At 42.7% G+C, this 19619-nt stretch overlaps 1 protein-coding gene across 6 annotated transcripts in view; it reads right to left on the bottom strand.

Moving 5' to 3' along the window:
* LOC147014469 (protocadherin Fat 1-like) overlaps positions 1-19619 on the bottom strand; it is a 316783-nt gene that overhangs the window by 98913 nt on the left and 198251 nt on the right. For all 6 annotated transcript variants that reach the window (XM_085850626.1, XM_085850625.1, XM_085850627.1 and 3 more), the window contains exon 4: positions 16343-16404. In XM_085850626.1, the coding sequence (XP_085706752.1) occupies positions 16343-16404 (62 nt within the window). The remainder of the gene's footprint in view (positions 1-16342; positions 16405-19619) is intronic.

Raw genomic sequence — 19619 nt, forward strand, 5'->3', positions numbered from 1 at the left:
TTGCACAGTAGGCGGTAGGCAGGAGGCATGCTAGAGATTGGCAGCATTTGTTACAATCTACCAACAGGCTGTTTACTTCTCCACCCACGAAGGAGCCACCATTGCCTGCTTTGCCTGTTCTTCGACTGGATGAAGGGTTGAGCCATTCTGATGAAGGGCTTGTGGCACTTGAGTCATTGTACAGGCAGTTATCATCGGATTTTGTGATGCAGAGGGCGTGCAGCTTGCTTAGCTGCTTTGAAGGCAGCCTGTCTGGTTGTATTATCATGTCGTCGATGGTGAGGTGGGATGCTTGAAAACATAGGTTGGTCATTGACAGGCAACCCACCTCCCTTGTTTAAAGCAGTACAGTAGTTAAACAAACACTCCGCAACGAAAACAGCAGATCCAAAGTTTGAATCAGTACTAATTTAAATGGTCTTCAATGGCTATTTTTTGTTGCTTAAATAGGATGCGACATTATAGTACAGACTTTCCTTTGGGGTTGCTTACACTTCAGGTCAGGTAAGATGTGGGAGCATGCACCGGAGCAGCGCATCGCCACATCCACTTTCTGCCAGTACTCCAGGGGCCTCCATCTGACCATCCCTGAGAGTCCAAGACAGTTGTCTAGCCTATCCCCATCTCCTTGAGACACGGTCAACCTGCTGCAATCATGACGCATGTGGTAGGCCTGTTGGCCTCTTCTGCCACGAGGCTCCCTCACTGGGAGAATCTGGTGAGCAGGATCAGTGTCAGGAAAACGAGCCACAAGTCCATACAGCCACTAAAGCTGATGCTCACGGACTATACTGGTAACAAATCTCATTTGAGTCTCACTCAGCAAACACTCGTGAGACATAAGGTCTGACCAGCAATAGCCAAGGATTCTTTGAAGAGACCTGCTTCCGCAGGAGTTATGTCTTTGTCTCAGATCAATGGTCAGAATCCAAGTCTTACATCCATAGACCAAGACTGGAAAGCACCAAGGACTTAAGGACTCAGACTTCTATCCCCCTGCATAGGTAATGAGGTAATGACAGCACCACACTACATGGTCCGGGTGAATCCATAATTCCCCAGGCATGACCCAGACTTATATCAATCTCTGGCTCACAACATGCAGAGACATGAATATCACTGCCAAGGCAAATGAATCTCTTGAGACTTCAACATCCTCACCACAATGGGCGCTGACAAGATAGCAGCATCCAAGATGTTAATGAAAGCCTGGAACTTAGTCTTGACCCAGGAGACCAGTAATCCCAGTGGCTCTGATTCCACATTGAGAACCTAGAGGGTCCCCATAAAGATATCCAATTTCTCCAAAAAGATGATTGCATCATGTCTGAAATTATGCTCAGAGATCTTGACATTCCCAAAAGATGCACCACAGCTTGCTCTCTCCGACATCCTCCCCATAATGCAGTCCCATGCAAGCACTGAAAAGTGTGGGGACCAGTATACACCCCTGCCAAACTCCAGTAACAACTGGAAATAAGTCAGAGATGGAACCACCACAACTCACAGCATTCTCAGTACCAGGAGTATAGCTCAGAAATCAGATCGATCAGGTTTGGTGGCACCATAAGAAGACTGAGGATCGTCGAGAGGGCATCTCGATTCACTGAATCAAATGCTTTGCGGGGATAAAGATAGGCTGTGAGCAGGCCCCACTGGAACTCTCATCTGCATTTGGTGAGGACCTGAAGAGCAAGGATACGATCAATCGTTGACGTTGACCTCTTTGGTGTAAATTCAGACTGCTCTGGGTGCTGGTGCCAAGGTTACAAGACAACACTTGCATTGTTAAAATACCTCCATTTGGCAGAATTGGTGACTTCAATGGTGACTGTGATCCTCCATTTTGAAACATTTATTCAGATAGGACCTTCTCCATGAAGTACCATTTGCATTGCACCAAACAAAGCAAGATGCGAGTAGTTAAACAAAAAAGTAAATATTATTTATATCATCATATCATCCTTGGAGCATCTCCATTGATATGTGCTCGGGGTTCTCAGATGCTGTCATTTTGTGTTTATATTTTTTTTAATACAAAATGGAGGCTTATGGCCTCATAAGGCAAAGGTGAGGTCTTACTTCTTCATTGAGGGGATAAAACTGGAATTTGAACTACATCACTTCCTCATTTATTCATTCATTCATTCATGACTTCTGCCACCGATGTTGGAGGAGGTTATGTTTTAACTTATGTCTGTCTGTCTATCTGCCTATTTATTTATCTGTCTGTTTGTCTGTGAGCATGATATCTCACAAGGTTGTAGATGGATTTGGATGAACCTTGGTGGACAGGTTGAGTGTGTGATAGAGAGGAATTGGTTTCATTTTGGTGAAGATCCGAATCTGCATCCGGATGTGAGAATTTTCAAGTGATTCTTTGCCAATGAGTGATAGGACTAAACACGACATCTCAAAAATTATGGACTGATTCGGACTAATCTTCGTGGACAGGTTTGGTGTTTGACAAGAATGAACCGATTCGATTTTGGTGAAGATCCGAATCCGAATCCAGATAAGGGAATATTTTATTTTTTGAGTGATTCTTCACAATTGAGAGATAGGGCCAAAGCAATATATGGCATGATATTTCAAAACAATGTGGAGGAGTTATGACAAGAACACGCTGATTCGATTTTCATTCCGGTCCAGATCCAGATTCGGCCGATCAGTGGGATACAAAACGTCAACTGCTCAGCGTGGCGGAGATATGGACTCTACCAAGTGCTGTTCTCATTTACTCATGCATTTATTTGCATCAGTCTGTTCTGTTATTGAGCAAACTATTATCCTCATTGCAAACTCACCAATGGTTGCCATCTTGTCATCTGTTGTGTGTGTGAGTGAGAGAGAGAGAGAGAGAGAGAGAGAGAGAGAGAGAGAGAGAGAGAGAGAGAGAGAGAGAGAGAGAGAGAGAGAGAGAGAGAGAGAGAGAGAGAGAGAGAGAGAGAGAGAGAGAGAGAGAGAGAGAGAGAGAGAGAGAGAGAGAGAGAGAGAGAGAGAGAGAGAGAGAGAGAGAGAGAGAGAGAGAGAGAGAGAGAGAGAGAGAGAGAGAGAGAGAGAGAGAGAGAGAGAGAGAGAGAGAGAGAGAGAGAGAGAGAGAGACAGAGAGGAAAGTAATGCATTTCAATTTGTGTGCAATGGATGGCGTTAGGCATCTGTTAACGGGAAAGGATTTCTCTCCAGAAGGATGGCATGTAATCCATCAACGCGGAAGGGCAGATGCATTGCAGTGGATGATGGAAGGGGACCAGGGGAGGAGACAGAGGAAATTACTTGAAAACCGGACCCTGAACCCCTGGATCCATTCTCTGGGGGAAACATCGGCTATTGCGTTCTCATTATTGGAAAAGAAAAAAAATCCAGTCGGTTCCCTTGCTGCCTGGAAAAGTCATGAATTGACTATTTGACTTGGAGGATCTCGTGTCATGACTGCCATGGGATTCTTAAAGGAAGTTTTTCGACGTCTGTTTTGCAAGCATCCCGACTACTGGTGCGGCAGATGTGGCCCAGTGGCGGGTCAACATCCCCTAGGGAATAATTGTACGGCTGTATCACCACGGTGCCCTTCATCTCCCAATAAGTGACAACAGCTCGGCAATTAACTTGATGCCTTAGAGCCATGTTTTTGCAAATCGTGGGACTTAGCAAGATACTGCTGTTTGATGCATCGCAGAAAATGCCAGATTTGTGTTGTTGTGGGATGTTGCAATCCCACCCGAGCCTGGAAGTGTTCCAGCCTGGCAGGCAACGCTCTGGCAGCACACACTTTTCTGCACCCTCGATTAACAAGTCACTGTAGCCGAATGCTCCACTTGTATGGTAATTATTCCCAGAATTAAATGTCGCCATTCAGACAAGTAAAATACAAAGATAAAATACATTTACATCTTTCAAGACTCGTGCATGAGATTGTGAAAAATTTAACAACAATTAAAAATAAAATAAAGGTCATATATGTGTCGAGAAGGGCATACGACAAATTAATATTTGAAATAAAAATATAATTATGTTAGAATGTCTTTATTATCATTATGATTCTCGTTATATGCTGGGAAGCATTCCTTGTCGTGGAATAAAGATGTAGAGAAGTACTTGCACCATGATGGCATCAAAATTGAGTCAAAGTATCGGCACGACCATGTGTACACCACGTGTGTTCTATGCACCACTTTCAAAAGCTCCCTGCATGCTCGAGTAGTGGCCTTGTGTCACTTAATATTTATCTTCAAAATACTCACTGTGAGCACATTTCAAACAGAAAGGGTGGAGCACTTCATACTTGGCAATTATCACGACAATCTTCCATCCATCCATTGGGACCATACTCTGTGCAGAGTGTTGGTGCTGCCGAAGCAGTCTCCTTGGCTTTTGGGCACAATCCTGGATTTTTTTGGGCACTCGCCCCTCCAACACAGGATACCAGCATGCTGGCACTCATTTTGCCGACCTTGGAAGGATGACAGGTCAAGTCAACCCCACCTGGTATTAATTCAACAGCTAAGGGGGATTTGAACTCAGGATCCTAGGATCCCAAGCCCACCACCCTAACCATTAAGCCAACACCAGGCGATACAACAATTTTCAAGAAGAAAATTCGTCATTAAATACTCCAAGTAATATTTCACCGCAACTCTCTATCCTCCCCTCCCACTTTCTCCTTCAAGTTCTCAAATCCAACTCCCAACACACAGTTCTCCAACCATCTCCCTAAACCTCAATCCCTTCCCCCCAGACTCAACCCCCCCTCTTCCAACACTCCCCCGCCTCTTGATCCAAATCCCAACTTTGTCCTCTCCTTCCCTGTTCTTCTTAAACTTGTCAACCTCCTCCTAACCATAAGTCCTCAACCCTCCCCCTCAAAGCCTCATGCCCCTCTCCTAACTCTCTGACTCCTCTCCCCCTCCCACCCAAACTCTGTCTTCCCCTCACCCTTTCTTCAATTCCTCAAACCCCCCTCACAAACCCAAGCCCTCGAACCCCCTCCCTCAATATATTTCAAACCTCATCCCTCCTATTGCCTTAACCTCACTCTCCAAACTCTCTGAGCCCATAAATCAACTCTCTGCCCCTTGTGAGATTTCATCATCTCACAATTCTTCAGTAAAAATAGTGGATAAGGAAGCTAAATGATAAAAAAAAATTACACACAAGGTTATTCATAACAGCAAAAAATTATAAACAAACGGAACTCCTCAGACAAAGACCGAAATAATGATGTGGGCTCTATGGTCCTTGGTCGAGTAGTTTAAGAGAAAATCATTGGACAGAAAGAAAAACAAACAGAATTATATCCACATACAGCTCTGGAAAAAAATAAGGACCACTCCCAAAAAAATTTAAATCAGCATCTCTCAATGTATGGCAGCCATTCCATTCCAGTGTCTGTTGAATTCCAACACAGGCACACCTCATTCTACTTAGTGAGGTACTGATTATATGATCACCTGAACCGAATCTTATTTAACAAGGAAAAGTATAAAAAACACTGCTGTGGTCATCACTATCCTCTTGCAATAGGACCAGCTGGATGGCAAAAACAGTGCTAGTAGTACCTCAAAAGTAATTGGAATCAAAAAAATAACTATTGACCATGACAAAAGAGTTGAAAAGAAAAGTTTTGAGTGAGGAAAAGAAGGGTTCAATTCTGGGGCTTTACTGGCAGAGGGATGCAGTGAGCGTCACGTTGCTTCTATTCTTAAAATTTCAAAGATGGCGGTTCATAAGAACAAGGTCAAGCAGCAGACATTGGGGACAACAAAGCTACAGACTGGCAGAGGGCAAAAACGACTTTCCACTGACGGGATGACCGTCAACTCATTCGAATGTCACTCAACAACTGCAGGATGACATCAAGTGACCGACAAAAAGAATGGCAAATGGCAGCTGGGGTGAAGTGCACGGAGAGGACGGTTCGAAACAGGCTCCTTGGGGCAGGGCTGAAGTCGTGCAAAGCTAGAAAAAAGCCCTTCATCAATGAGAAGCAAAGAAGAGCTGAGGTTTGCAAAAGACCATAAGGATTGGACCGTAGAGGACTGGAGTAAGGTCATCTACTGGTGAGACGGAGACCTGCAGAGGGCTACAAGCCACAGTGTCTCGCAACCACTGTGAAAATATGGTGGAGGATCCGTGATGATCTGGGGGTGCTTCAGCAAGGCTGGAATCGGGCAGATTTGTCTTTGTGAAGGACTCATGAATCAAGCCACGTACAAGGTTGTCCTGGAAGAACACTTGCTTCCTTCTGCTCTGACAATGTTCCCCAACTCTGAGGATTGGTTTTTCCAGCAGGACAATGCTCCATGCCACACAGCCAGGTCAATCAAGGTGTGGATGGAGGACCATCAGGTCAAGACCCTGTCATGGCCAGCCCAATCTCCAGACCTGAACCCCATTGAAAACCTCTGGAATGTAATCAAGAGGAAGATGGATGGTCACAAGCCATCAAACAAAGCCGAGCTGCTTGAATTTTTGCGCCAGGAGTGGCATAAAGTCACCCAACAGCAATGTGAAAGACTGGTGGAGAGTATGCCACACGCATGAAAGCTGTGATGGAAAATCAGGGTTATTCCACAAAATATTGATTTCTGAACTCTTCCTAAGTTAAAACATTAGTATTGTGTTGTTTAAAAATGAATATGAACTTGTTTTGTTTGTATTATTTATTTGAGGTATGAAAACACTGAATCTTTGTTGTTATTTTGACCAGTTGTCATTTTCTGCAAATAAATGCTCTAAATGACAATATTTTTATTCAGAATTTGGGAGAAATGTTGTCAGTAGTTTATAGAATAAAACAAAAATGTTCATTTTACTCAAACACATACATACCTATAAATAGTAAAACCAGAAAAACTGATAATTTTGCAGTGGTCTCTTAATTTTTTCCAGAGCTGTATATACATACATATGTATATGTACATATATATATATACATATATATATATATATATATATATATATATATATATATATATATATATATATATATATATATACGTATTTATTTATGGAAACATGTGGAATGTGACGAGCATTCCTCCGATCTCCATTGGACATAGTCCTACACGAAAGCATCACCTCCAACCCAGAGGCCTCGGCCCAGTGACTGTCAAACAGACAAAGATTATTTGGTCAACATCAGTTAAACACCAAATGCAGCCACTGATCTGGATTTCGGGCATATTTGGCCTCATCAAGACGGGACATTGATAAATATCAAACCAATGATGACCACATTTGCCATTTTTGGTTTGAAATCTATCGGTATGCCATGTTGTTCAGGGAAAATAAGCCCGAAATATATATATATATATATATATATATATATATATATATATATATATATATATATATATATATATATATATATATATATATATATATGTGTGTGTGTGTGTGTGTGTATGTGTGTGTATTGCTTTGGACACCGTCTGCAACCCTCAACATGGGCCAGATCATTGTGCCCAGTCGTTTTACAGTGCCAGAAAAATTAAGCGTGGCAGATGAAGAACCATGCCAGCAACGCTGCTGCGGTTAATTATTTGGCCGAGCGAAGCAATGCCATGTGCCACATTACATGTGTACCATTCCAACGTACAACACAAACATGGGGTCTGCCTTGCAGGCACGTAAGACGTTGGCCATTACAAAGCTGGCAGTGTTAGTGTGAGAAATTTCTGAGGATATCTGAAGACTCAATAGCTCAGTGGACTGTCACCACGTAAGTGATGTGGCCCTTGGGTTGTAGTCCTGGTTTGAGTCATAATTTTTTCACACCAGCCTCATGCAGGAATTCATTCCTGTTTATTAAAAAATTTATTTATATGTGTGTATATATATATATATATATATATATATATATATATATATATATATATATATATATATATATATATATATATATATATATATATATATATATATATATATATATATCTTCTTTCGGCTGCTCCCTTTAGGGGTCGCCACAGCGGATCATCCGTATGATCCGCATAGTGATTTGGCACATGTTTTACGCCGGATGCCCTTCCTGACGCAATCCTGGTCGCCTCTTACGACACAGGGATCAGGATTTGGGTTTCGCCATGATTCCGGGCTGCTCTACACCCTGCCCAGTGCAGAGTTCCCGCCCTCAAGCGATCCTCCAACCCAAGCCTCTGAGTAGCCGGATTACAGGCGCACGCCACTACGCCCGGTTATATATATATATATATATATATATATATATATATATATATATATATATATATATATATATATATATATACATATATATACATATATATATATATATATATATATCTATCTTCTTCTTTCGGCTGCTCCCGTTCGGAATTGGCCACAGCGGATCATCCGTATGATCCGCATAGTGATTTGGCACATGTTTTACGCCGGATGCCCTTCCTGACGCAACCCTGGTCGCCTCTTATGACACAGGGATAAGGATTGGGTTTCGCCATGATTCCGGGCTGCCCTGCACCCTCTCACAGCGTGGCGCAGTGCAGAGCTCCCATCCTCAAGCGATCCTCCAACCCAAGCCTCTGATTAGCCGGATTACAGGCGCACGCCACGGCGCCCGGTCTATATATATATATATATATATATATATATATATATATATATATATATATATATATATATATATATATATATATATATATATATATATATATATATATATATATATATATATATATATATATATATATATGTATACTGAACAAAAATATAAACGCACCAACCTAAATATCTAAGTCAAGATTTCCATTATGGGAAAATGGTCAAACCGATGATATGTTTGAGCAATGGCTCCTTTGTTTTGCTCAAGACAGATGTTCCCATTGAAATTGACCACTCTGAGTGTGTGGACTCACACGTTGAGTAATCCTTCCCATGAGCACCATGGGGCTTGACAGAGTGATGGTCAGTGAGCGTGACCAGGACACAAACACTCCCTATAGCTTGCCCTATAAAAGGCCTCCCCAAAATGTGGACTGGTGCCAAATGTCAACATGCCACAGATGTCACAAATCTTGAGGGAGCGTGCCATTGGCATGCTGAATGCTGGGACGTCAGTACGGGCCGTTGCAGCACACTTCAATGTCCACCACTCCACCATTAGCCGCCTGAGAACGCGCCTCAGAGAGACTGGAAGCACCGTGAACCGCCCACATGCCCGGCGACCACGTGTGACCACCGCCGGTCAGGATCATCACATGAGGCTGCAACATCTCCGGGATCGACTCCGACCGGCGACGAGGACTGCCGATGAGACTGTCGGGCTGCATAACAGGCGCATTTCAGCCCAGACGGTGCGTAACCGCTTGAGGGAGGCCAACACCCGCTACTGACTGTGTGAACTCTGACAGTGACACCTCGGTTGTGTCGGCTGTTGTAGCGCAAAGACTGTCGCCAGAATTCTCAAGGAACTCTTTGAAATTTAATGCTCAATTGTCATGGATTCTATAACCAAATTGTTGTGAAGATTTAGTATTAATGAGTTCGAGGTAAAATAGTAACAATCGCTTGGTGCGTTGATATTTTTGTTCAGTATATATATATATATATATATATATATATATATATATATATATATATATATATATATATATATATATATATATATATATATATATATATATATATATATATATATATTGTTGCGGATTCGCGCCCGCCGGCGTGCTGACGGCCACGTAACTCGAATCGCGGCACGTCGCCCACCGGACGGACAATCCAGTCGTGACCCTCTCGGACTAACGCCGGGAACCAGTCACGGGTGGACCTTTCGGTCTCACCGCGATCGAGCCAATCAGCCCCCGCGTGGGATAGGGTTGCTCGCCAAATTCGACCTACCTAAGTACCCACACGGAGGGTAGACCGGGCGATCGCACCTCGCCGCAGGTCGACTTCGGACACGGGCCACTTAAGCGACCCGTTCCGTACTATCGGGATAACCGAGCGGTGTTATCGTCGGCCTCGACGGTTCGATTAATTATCGGGCGTATTCAGCCCACTACCAACCCTTTACGTGAAGCAAGATGAGGATTCAATGAAAGAAATGACGAAGCGAAGCGGGAAACAGTTCAACACAAAGCACATTTATTCGCGATGAACAGAAAGCACACATATTCAATTCCACCAAAAGCACATAGAAAAGAAAAAGAAACACAATGCAATTTTACACAAAAAGCAAATGCGACAATGCAGATCTAATACCGATTACGCGAGCACACGGCAACACTTATACAATTTTACTTCACAGACGGCGCCGACAACACATACCCAAAACCAAGAAAAGAATACCCTCAAGGATGAGGCGGGCCTGAGGCCGAGACCGGGTCGGGCCTACCCATCTGGTGATGAGACGCGGAGCGGCGATGGTGCCTCAACTCCGCGGGCCACGCGGACAGTGTCTGGTAGGGGGTGGGAAAAGGGGCCCCCTTGGTCGCGGGGGGAAACAGGAGGGGGTTGCTGATGCTCGGGGTATAGAGGATTTCTACTCTGCCTCGAGTCCCGCGACGAGCGTCTCCACCTCGGCCAGGTCGCGCCGTCGGCCTCCCTGGTGTGCAGCTCCCTGCACGACGCGAGCACCCCCTCGTCTGCCCTCGCCGCCTCTCCACAGCTCCGTCCCCTTTGCTCCGACTCCAACGCACACGACGACGACCAACTCCTTCTTGCTTCTTCTTCCCAACTCCACCGACTGCGAAGTCTTAACTCTCTCTACTCTCCTCTACTGACGAACGCGGTCGCTTATATAAGCCCCGTGGCTTCGCTCTCTCATCTTTGACCCCCTGCCTTCGACCTTTCACCTCGCTCCCCATTGGCCCGAGAAAAAGTGGGCGTGAATACTTTTTGATCCATAAATTTGCATATAGCGACCGCCCTCCAACGCCCTGGAGGCGGGGCCAAATCGCCCCTCACTTACCGATTGGACGGAACAAAAGTGGGCGTGTGTCGTTTTTGATCCGTTTTTGAAGCGGAAAATCCGTGGTTTTGTACACGCTGTTCGGCGCGCGCCCTGCACGAGTCCAACACCGGTACCCACAGGCGGCGCAAGAACGGTGGCGATGCGACGGTTGCGAGGTGTGACGTGAGGCGGCGCCGCGGTGGGTGGTTGATGTTGTGGTTGGTGGTGGTAACAATGGCGGTTGGTCCAAAATAAAGATAGTAAAAGAAAAACGGCTATCCTGAAGAGTCGCAGCACGCATAAATGACATGTATTCCCTCTAGACAACGGGTTTGGGCCTAACTACACATATACTTACCGAGATATCTCACCTAAGGGACCTGAATGGTGGTTTGCGAATTTGGTAACCACAACAATATATATATATATATATATATGTATGTATATATATATATATATATATATGCATATATATATATATATATATATATATATATGTATGTATATATATATATATATATATATGCATATATATATATATATATATATATATCTTCTTCTTCTTCTTTCGGCTGCTCCCGTGAGGGGTCGCCACAGCGGATCATCCATATGATCCGCATAGCGATTTGGCACGTTTTACGCCGGATGCCCTTCCTGACGCAACCCTGGTCGCCTCTTACGACACAGGGATAAGGTACACCTATTTTAACCGGGGTATACACCGGCCCAGTATACTGGTACTCATTTCGCCGACCTCGGAAAGATGACAGGCTGAGTCAACCCCCTGGTGTATTTATTCAGTGGCCCAACAGGGCTTGAACTCAGGACCTCTTGGATCCCAAGCCGCTGCCCTAACCACTGCGCCAACACCAGGCTTATATGTATATATATATATATATATATATATACATATATATACATATATATATATACATATATATACATATATATATATATATGTATATATATATATATGTATATATATATTTACATATATATTTATATATATGTATATATATATATATATATATATATATATATATATATATATATATATATATATATATATATATATATATATATATATATAAATATAAATATATATATATATATAAATATAAATATATATATATATATATATATATATATATATATATATATATGTATATATATATATATGTATATATGTATATGTATGTATATATATGTATATGTATGTATATATATGTATATGTATGTATATATATATATTGTTGTGGTTACCAGATTCGCAAACCACCATTCAGGTCCCTTAGGTGAGGTATCTCGGTAAGTGCATGTGTAGTTAGGCCCAAACCCGTTGTCTAGTGGGAATACATGTCATTTATACGTGCTGCGACTCTTCAGGATAGCCGTTTTTCTTTTACTATCTTTATTTTGGACCAATCGCCATCACCACAACCACAACATCAACCACCAACCACAACACCGCTTCACCACAACCGCCACGACCTTTACCGTCACAACTCGCCACCATCGCATCACCGTCATCTCGCGCCACTCATGGGCACCGATGCTGGACTCGTGTAGGGCGCACGTTGAACAGCGTGTACAAAACCACGGATTTTCTGCTTCAAAAACGGATCAAAAACGACACACGCCCACTTTTTGCCGTCCAATCGGTGAGCGAGGGGCGATTTGGCCCCGCCTCCAGAACGATCGATATATGCAAATTTGTGGATCAAAAAGCCTTCACGCCCACTTTTTCTCGGGCCAATGGGGAGCGAGGTGAAAGGTCAAAGGGAGGGGGTCAAAGGCGAAGTTACGGGGGGATAAAAGGACCGTGTTCGTCAGTCAGAGGGGTCGGAGAGTCAAGAAGAGGAGAGTCGGAAGCAGAGGGTCAAGACTTCGCGGGCGGTGGAGCTGCTCGTCGTGTGCGGTGGAGTCGGAACGGAGGGGACGGAGCTGTGGAAAGGCGGCGACACCAGACGAGGGGGTGCTCGCGTCGTGCAGGAAGCTGCACCCGAGGGAGGCCGACAGCGCGACCTGGCCGAGGTGGAGACGCTCGTCGCACATAATAAAGATCCTCTATACCCCGAGCATCAGCAACCCCCTCCTGTTTCCCCCCCCGCTGAGATAGTGCGGCCAACGGGGCCCCGTTCCCACCCCCCTGCCAGGCACTGTCCGCGAGGCCCGCGGGTTGCGGGGCCATCGCCGCTCCGCGTCTCATCACCAGACGGGTAGGCCCGACCCGGTCTCGGCCTCAGGCCTGCCCCATTCTTGGGGGATTTCTTTTCCTTGGTTTTGGGTATGTGTTGTCGGCGCCGTCTGTGAAGTAGAATTGTATAAGTGTTGCCGTGTGCTCGGTAGTCGGTATTAGCTCTGCACTGTGTTTTCACTTTTATGTTTGCTTTTTGTGTAAATGGAATTGTGTTTTCTTTTTTGTGTGCATTTGGTGGAATTGTATTTGTGTGCTTTCCGTTCGTCGTGAATAAATGTGCTTTATTGTTGAACTGTTTCCCGCTTCGCTTCGTCTTTTTCCTCCATTGAATCCCCATCTTGCTTCACGTAAAGGGTTGGTAGTGGGCTGAATACGCCCGATAATTAATCGAACCGTCGAGGTCGACGATAACACCGCTCGGTTATTCTGATAGTACGGAACGGGTCGCTTAAGTGGCCCGTGTCCGAAGTCGACCTGCGGCGAGGTGCGATCGCCCGGTCTACCCTCCGCGTGGGTACTTAGGTAGGTCGAATTTGGCGAGCAACCCTATCCCACGCGGGGGCTGATTGGCTCGATCGCGGTGAGACCGAAAGGTCCACCCGTGACTGGTTCCCGGCGTTAGTCCGAGAGGGTCACGACTGGATTGTCCGTCCGGTGGGCGACGTGCCGCGATTCGATTTACGTGGCCGTCCGCACGCCGGCGGGCGCGAAATCCCGCAACAATATATATATATATATATATATATATATATATATATATATATATATATATATATATATATATATATATATATATATATATATATATATATATATATATATATATATATATATCTATATATATATATATATATATATATATATATATATATATATATATATACATACATACACACACACACATCAACAGTATATACATGTACAACAGAGAATGTAAGCACACTGAGCTTAAAATCATAAAGTTATTTGTTAGTATTCTTCTGAAATGTCAAGATTTTATCTTCCGTCCTCAGCGCAAAGACACCAGATGTGCAGCTTCAAACACATTAGCTGAACTTATTACTTCTGACGGGAATGGCTCTGCGTCATGATTGGGCTGCAAATGGAACCAATCGGCATGAGGGTTGGGATAGATTTAATAAAGGGGGTAGGATTGGAGGATGGATTTGCTTCTGGTTCGGATGTTTGGGTCACCATTTTGGTGTCACGCGTTTCATGTATGCCCTGGGTTTGGATATCGGGATTGATCTTTGCATCTGCAGGTGTGGGCTGTGGATGATTGCGTAGTCCTCAATAGGCAGCATGCAGGTCGATGTGATGGCCATGCTTTGAGAATTTCCCGGCTGGCCCGGCCAGGTGCCGAGGCTTTAATTACCATGTTTTCCCATGCGAAGGTGTGTGTTGTTGGTTGTGACAACGTGTCGCAACCAGCGAATGCTTGTCTCCATGTTCTACTGCTTGCTGGTGGTGCATCAGCAGCTCATAAACATATTATATTATATGTCTATGTATATGTATATATATATATATATATATATATATACATACATATATATATATATATATATATATATATATATATATATATATATATATATATATATATATATATATACATACATACACACAAGCATTGGCCCACCTTCAGTGGGCAATTTAGGATGGTGCTATTTCCTCAGTAATAATTTCTTCTGATACACACTGTACACTTGAAATTATTTGAGATATACTGTAAGCAAATTGGCCTTTTGCCTGTTGTTGGCTTCATGGTTAGGGTGGTGGGTTTGGGATTCTGCAGTCCTGAGTTCAAATCCTGCTCGGTTGTTGAATTAATACCAGGTGGTATTGACTCATTGACCTATCATCCTTCTGAGGTCAGCAAAATGAATACCAGCTTGCTGGGATGATTGGGCCATCTGAGTGTCCTGCATTGGAGTGGCGACCCATCCAGGATTGTACCCAATGGCCCAGGAGACTGCTTTGGCAGCACCGACGCTCTGTACAGTGTATGGCCCCAGTGGATGGATTGATATTTGGCCTTGTTTGACCATACCGAAATATTTTTCTGCTGTGAAATGCAAGAAATGTGAAATCTACACATGGTGATCATTTTTTCTGGGACACACTGAACACTTGAAAATTGTTTTGGGACATACTGTAACCATATTTTGACTTGCTGGACAACACGGTAAAGTTTGTGTGAGGTAAAACGCCAAGTATTCAATTTTGAAGTTTTTGGTATAAATGTATGTGTGCTCCAGTTTGCACCAGTGGCCATTATAAAGCTGCATGAATACCACATGCTGCATCCACCCACAGACAGATATCTGCAGTGGCAATTAACTGTTAAAATTGTGTCACACCGCCATAGTTAGGAAAGGAGAGATTGACTAAAATGTGGATCAATGTATGTTTCTTCCTTTCCACATCATCAGTGCACACTTGACCACTCCCACCCATTGGTCTGCCCAAGGATCTTATGCAACACTAATATCAAAAATTCCCCTTTGATGTTGTGACATAGGCATTGTGTTTGCATGGTCGGTAATACATGCCAGTTGGAACTCATGTGGAAATGGCTGTGACGGGACCTCATCTTTTCGGACATTGCTCCCTCTGCTCTCTTAGACCTCAGACCCTCCCCCAGATTATCTTGGAATTTTTTTTTGCATGCCAAGTCGAGGCTCGTGTAAGAACTAAAACTGCCCTCGCAGTGACAGGTCATGATCAGCACAGACGGATGTCGAATTATCTAGGATGCACGCGTTGTTACAGTAGCACTCTCCTGGTTAAACCTATAAAATCCAGGCTGGCTCCACACCTCAACTCCTTTGTTCCTCACTTCTTCCATCTGTAGAACCACCTTCCAGATGCCGTTCTTTCACACTCTTCCCAGAGCTCCAAACATGCAGTGCACCACCATCTCACATCATTATGTCATTCTCCATACTGACCCATTATCTTTGTTAACCCCCATTAATCCTTCCGAACCAAACCTTACTTACTGGTTTCAGTGGTTTTTTTTTCGTTTTACTCTCACTCTCTCTCTCTCTCTCTCTCTCTCTCTCTCTCTCTCTCTCTCTCTCTCTCTCTCTCTCTCTCTCTCTCTCTCTCTCTCTCTCTCTCTCTCTCTCTCTGCCTTTTCTGTTCATGCATTCCCTTGCTGTTTGTGCCAAGTTGTTGTGCTACTACCCCCTGAGCCTTGCTTTTGTAGGGAAAATTTTTTTCCTTACCTCCAGTTTGTGCTCGGCCTGCTTTTCCCGATCAAGTCTGCGTGCTGTCGTGCTCACCAGGCCTGCAACATAACACCGATCCCATAGTGAGCTTAGTGATGGCAATATTAACCTACGTAACCAAACATTTTACATCAATGCACACAGAATGCAAATCTAACCATGTGTTAATAGCCTTGTTTTGCACATCATCTTGTTAATGGACCACTCGACAATTTACCACACTTGATCCTGATTCGGATGTTTTCATAAATGACACCTCAAAACGAATACCTGTTCCTGAATTTAAGAAGCATTAAATGAAATAAACCAATAAAACAATCTAGAATTAACTCACAGGAAGAAAGTTCAAAGTAAGTAAAAAAAATGATGAAATTATTAGGTTGCAGATGCTCCTAATGGTTGGCATCATACAAATTACTACACCGTGGACCAGACAGTAATGACTGTCACTGCCATTGGCATTATAGCTTTGATGAGTGTTGACTGTGAGTCAAATTCTACCTACACTGCATTGAAGTGTGAAAGGGAGAAGGAAATATTTGCCTTGAGAGGTAGCAATTTGTCTTCAGTTTGAGTACAATCATTTATCATGAAAAGCACAATATTCTAAAGAAAAACAAGAAAAAGAGCAATCAGAGATTGCAGACCCTCGCCAGGACTTGGTTTGTGTGGTGTTTGTGTACTGGTGTGTTTTGTAATTAATGAGACATAATTAGAACTGCCACTTTATAAATGCTGGTAGTGATGACCGGGTACCAAGACATCCCGCTTTGATGCAACCCCGTTTTGATTGGACACCTGACCCTGACACATGACGTTTTTTTTCATTATTCAATTGTATTTAGAATGGAATTAAAATAAATTCGATTTAAATCAAATGGATGACCAAATAGATACAGTCCTGCATTGGAGTCATCAGAAGGAACTCGAAAAAGCAAAAAGCAAAGATGAAGTCATCAGGAAGAACCTGGATATGATTCACATTTCAACTGCTACTCCTCAACCTCAAATTCATCCAGGAACAGCCAAGTGAGTATTATTCAAAAAATAAAAATAAAAAAGAACCCAGATTAAAAAATCAAATAATTCTGGCTGTCAGACCATGGATTCGATCAAGTTGAAATTTAAAATATGTATTCCCCATCACGACTTTATCATAATTGTGAAGTTTCACATCAATTGATTAAGTGGTTTCAGAGAAAATTTTTTTTTATATTTTTCTTCAATCCAATATGGCTGCCAAACCATGTGACCTATCAATTATTTCTTAACAAACTTGTACACCCAAGGCTTGGGGAATATTTGTGTGAAGTTTCCCCTTAATCTGTCCAGCTATTCTGGATAAGAAGATTTTTAGCAGCATCTCGCGTAGCAAACGCTGCTCTAAGAGAGCTCGGCGTTGTTCTTCTTCTTCTTGTTCTTGTTCTTGTTCTTGTTCTTGTTGTTGTTGTTGTTGTTGTTGTTGTTGTTGTTGTTGTTGTTGTGAAGACAAAACCTTTATATTAGGACTCGGCTCTTTTATATACAGTATCCGGATCTCCTTAAATACTAAACACTTGTACACATCCTCGCATTGAGGGTGCCTTTTGAGAGCATCTATCATGAACTTTTAAATATATTCAGACATTTGCTTTAAAGTTTCGAAAAGTTCACGTTACTATTTAAAGATTATTCCATTTAATGTATTGTAATTTCGTAAATACACTATTTATGTCGTAAATACGTAAATACACTATGACGGGTCTCGCTATTGGCTTAATCAAGGCACGTGACGAAATATCGGAAGTTGTTGTTGTTTTTTTTGTTTGTTTTTTTTTTAGCCGACAAAACCTTTAGCACGCTGCTCTTAGACACATTTGTCCTTGTTTTTATAGGTTTTAGAGTAAATCCAATATGGCTGCCAAACCATGTGACCTATGAAGTAATTTGTGTGAACCTTTTGTTCCTCATGGATAGGTGGTCATATGTGTAAAGTTTTGCCTTGATCTGTTCAGCCACTTCAGATAAGATTTTTGAAGGTTATTCATTTTTTAACAATAGAGCCTGGTGTTGGTGCAGTGATTAGGGCAGCAGCTTGGGATCCAAAAGGTCCTGAGTTCAAGCCCCATTGGGCCACTGAATTAATACACCAGGGGGTTGACTCAGCCTGTCATCCTTCCAAGGTCGGCAAAATGAGTACCAGTGTACTGGGCCGGTGTATACCCTGGTTAAAATAGGTGTACCATATCCCTGTGTCGTAAGAGGCGACCAGGGTTGTGTCACGAAGGGCATCTGGCATAAAACATGTGCCAAATCACTATGCGGATCATACAGATGATCTGCTGTGGCAACCCCTAAAGGGCACAGCCAAAAGAAGAAGATTCATTTTTTAACAATATGCCTGTTGAACTATGTGACCGATGACGTTATCATTTTTTTTTCTGTGGACCATTTTATCCTGAGATGACCCTCAAATTTTCATACCGATCAGAAGTAGCATTCTACATATGCAATTATGACGTCGTAACGATGGTACCTATGACATCATTAAAAAATCAAACTCATTCCCCATGAGGAGTACTTGCCATGTGCCAAGTTAAAAAAAATTTCCCTTGGTCTGGTTTGAGAGATACAGAGGTCCAAAGTTTTTCCATTTTTCCAACATGGCTGCCACACCATGTAACCTTTGATGTTATAATCTATCTTCTTCTTCGAGCTATATATGACTAAAACTCTCATCTTGTATATATGTATGTATGTATGTATGTATGTATGTATGTATGTATGCATGTATGTTCCCGAAATGCAGCCAAAACAGAACACGATAGCGCAAAAAATTTAGGGCCACCTCACTCACCATTCCCCTGCAGTCTGCAGTATCAAGTTTCGTTCAAATCGGGCAATGAAAAAAAATATTAAAAAATCAATTCCCGATTCAGTCAAGTACTCTTCTGGAGAATTTGATCAATGGAAACAACCTCAGCGATATAGTTCGCTGGAGCTATCTTTTTTTTTTCTTGAAATGATTTATTAAAAAATCTCAAACATTTAGTATAGACAAAGAACGATTTATTTTTAAGCATAAAGTAAACATCACCATTTTGATCTAATACTTCCGTGTTCATTAATAAATAAAATTGTGTTTCGAAGATTACGCACAATAATTTCTTTGACTTTCTTTTCTCCGTTTGTTTTTTCACATTGACGCGCAATATCAAATTTTGTTCAAATCGGGAAACGAAAAAAATTATTTAAAAAATCAATTCCCAATTCAGTCAAGTCCTCTTCGGGAGAA

This window comes from Eptatretus burgeri, chromosome 13, assembly GCF_056783735.1.
Source record: "Eptatretus burgeri isolate ZD-2024b chromosome 13, Ebu_testis_v1, whole genome shotgun sequence".
Classification (NCBI taxonomy): domain Eukaryota; kingdom Metazoa; phylum Chordata; class Myxini; order Myxiniformes; family Myxinidae; genus Eptatretus; species Eptatretus burgeri.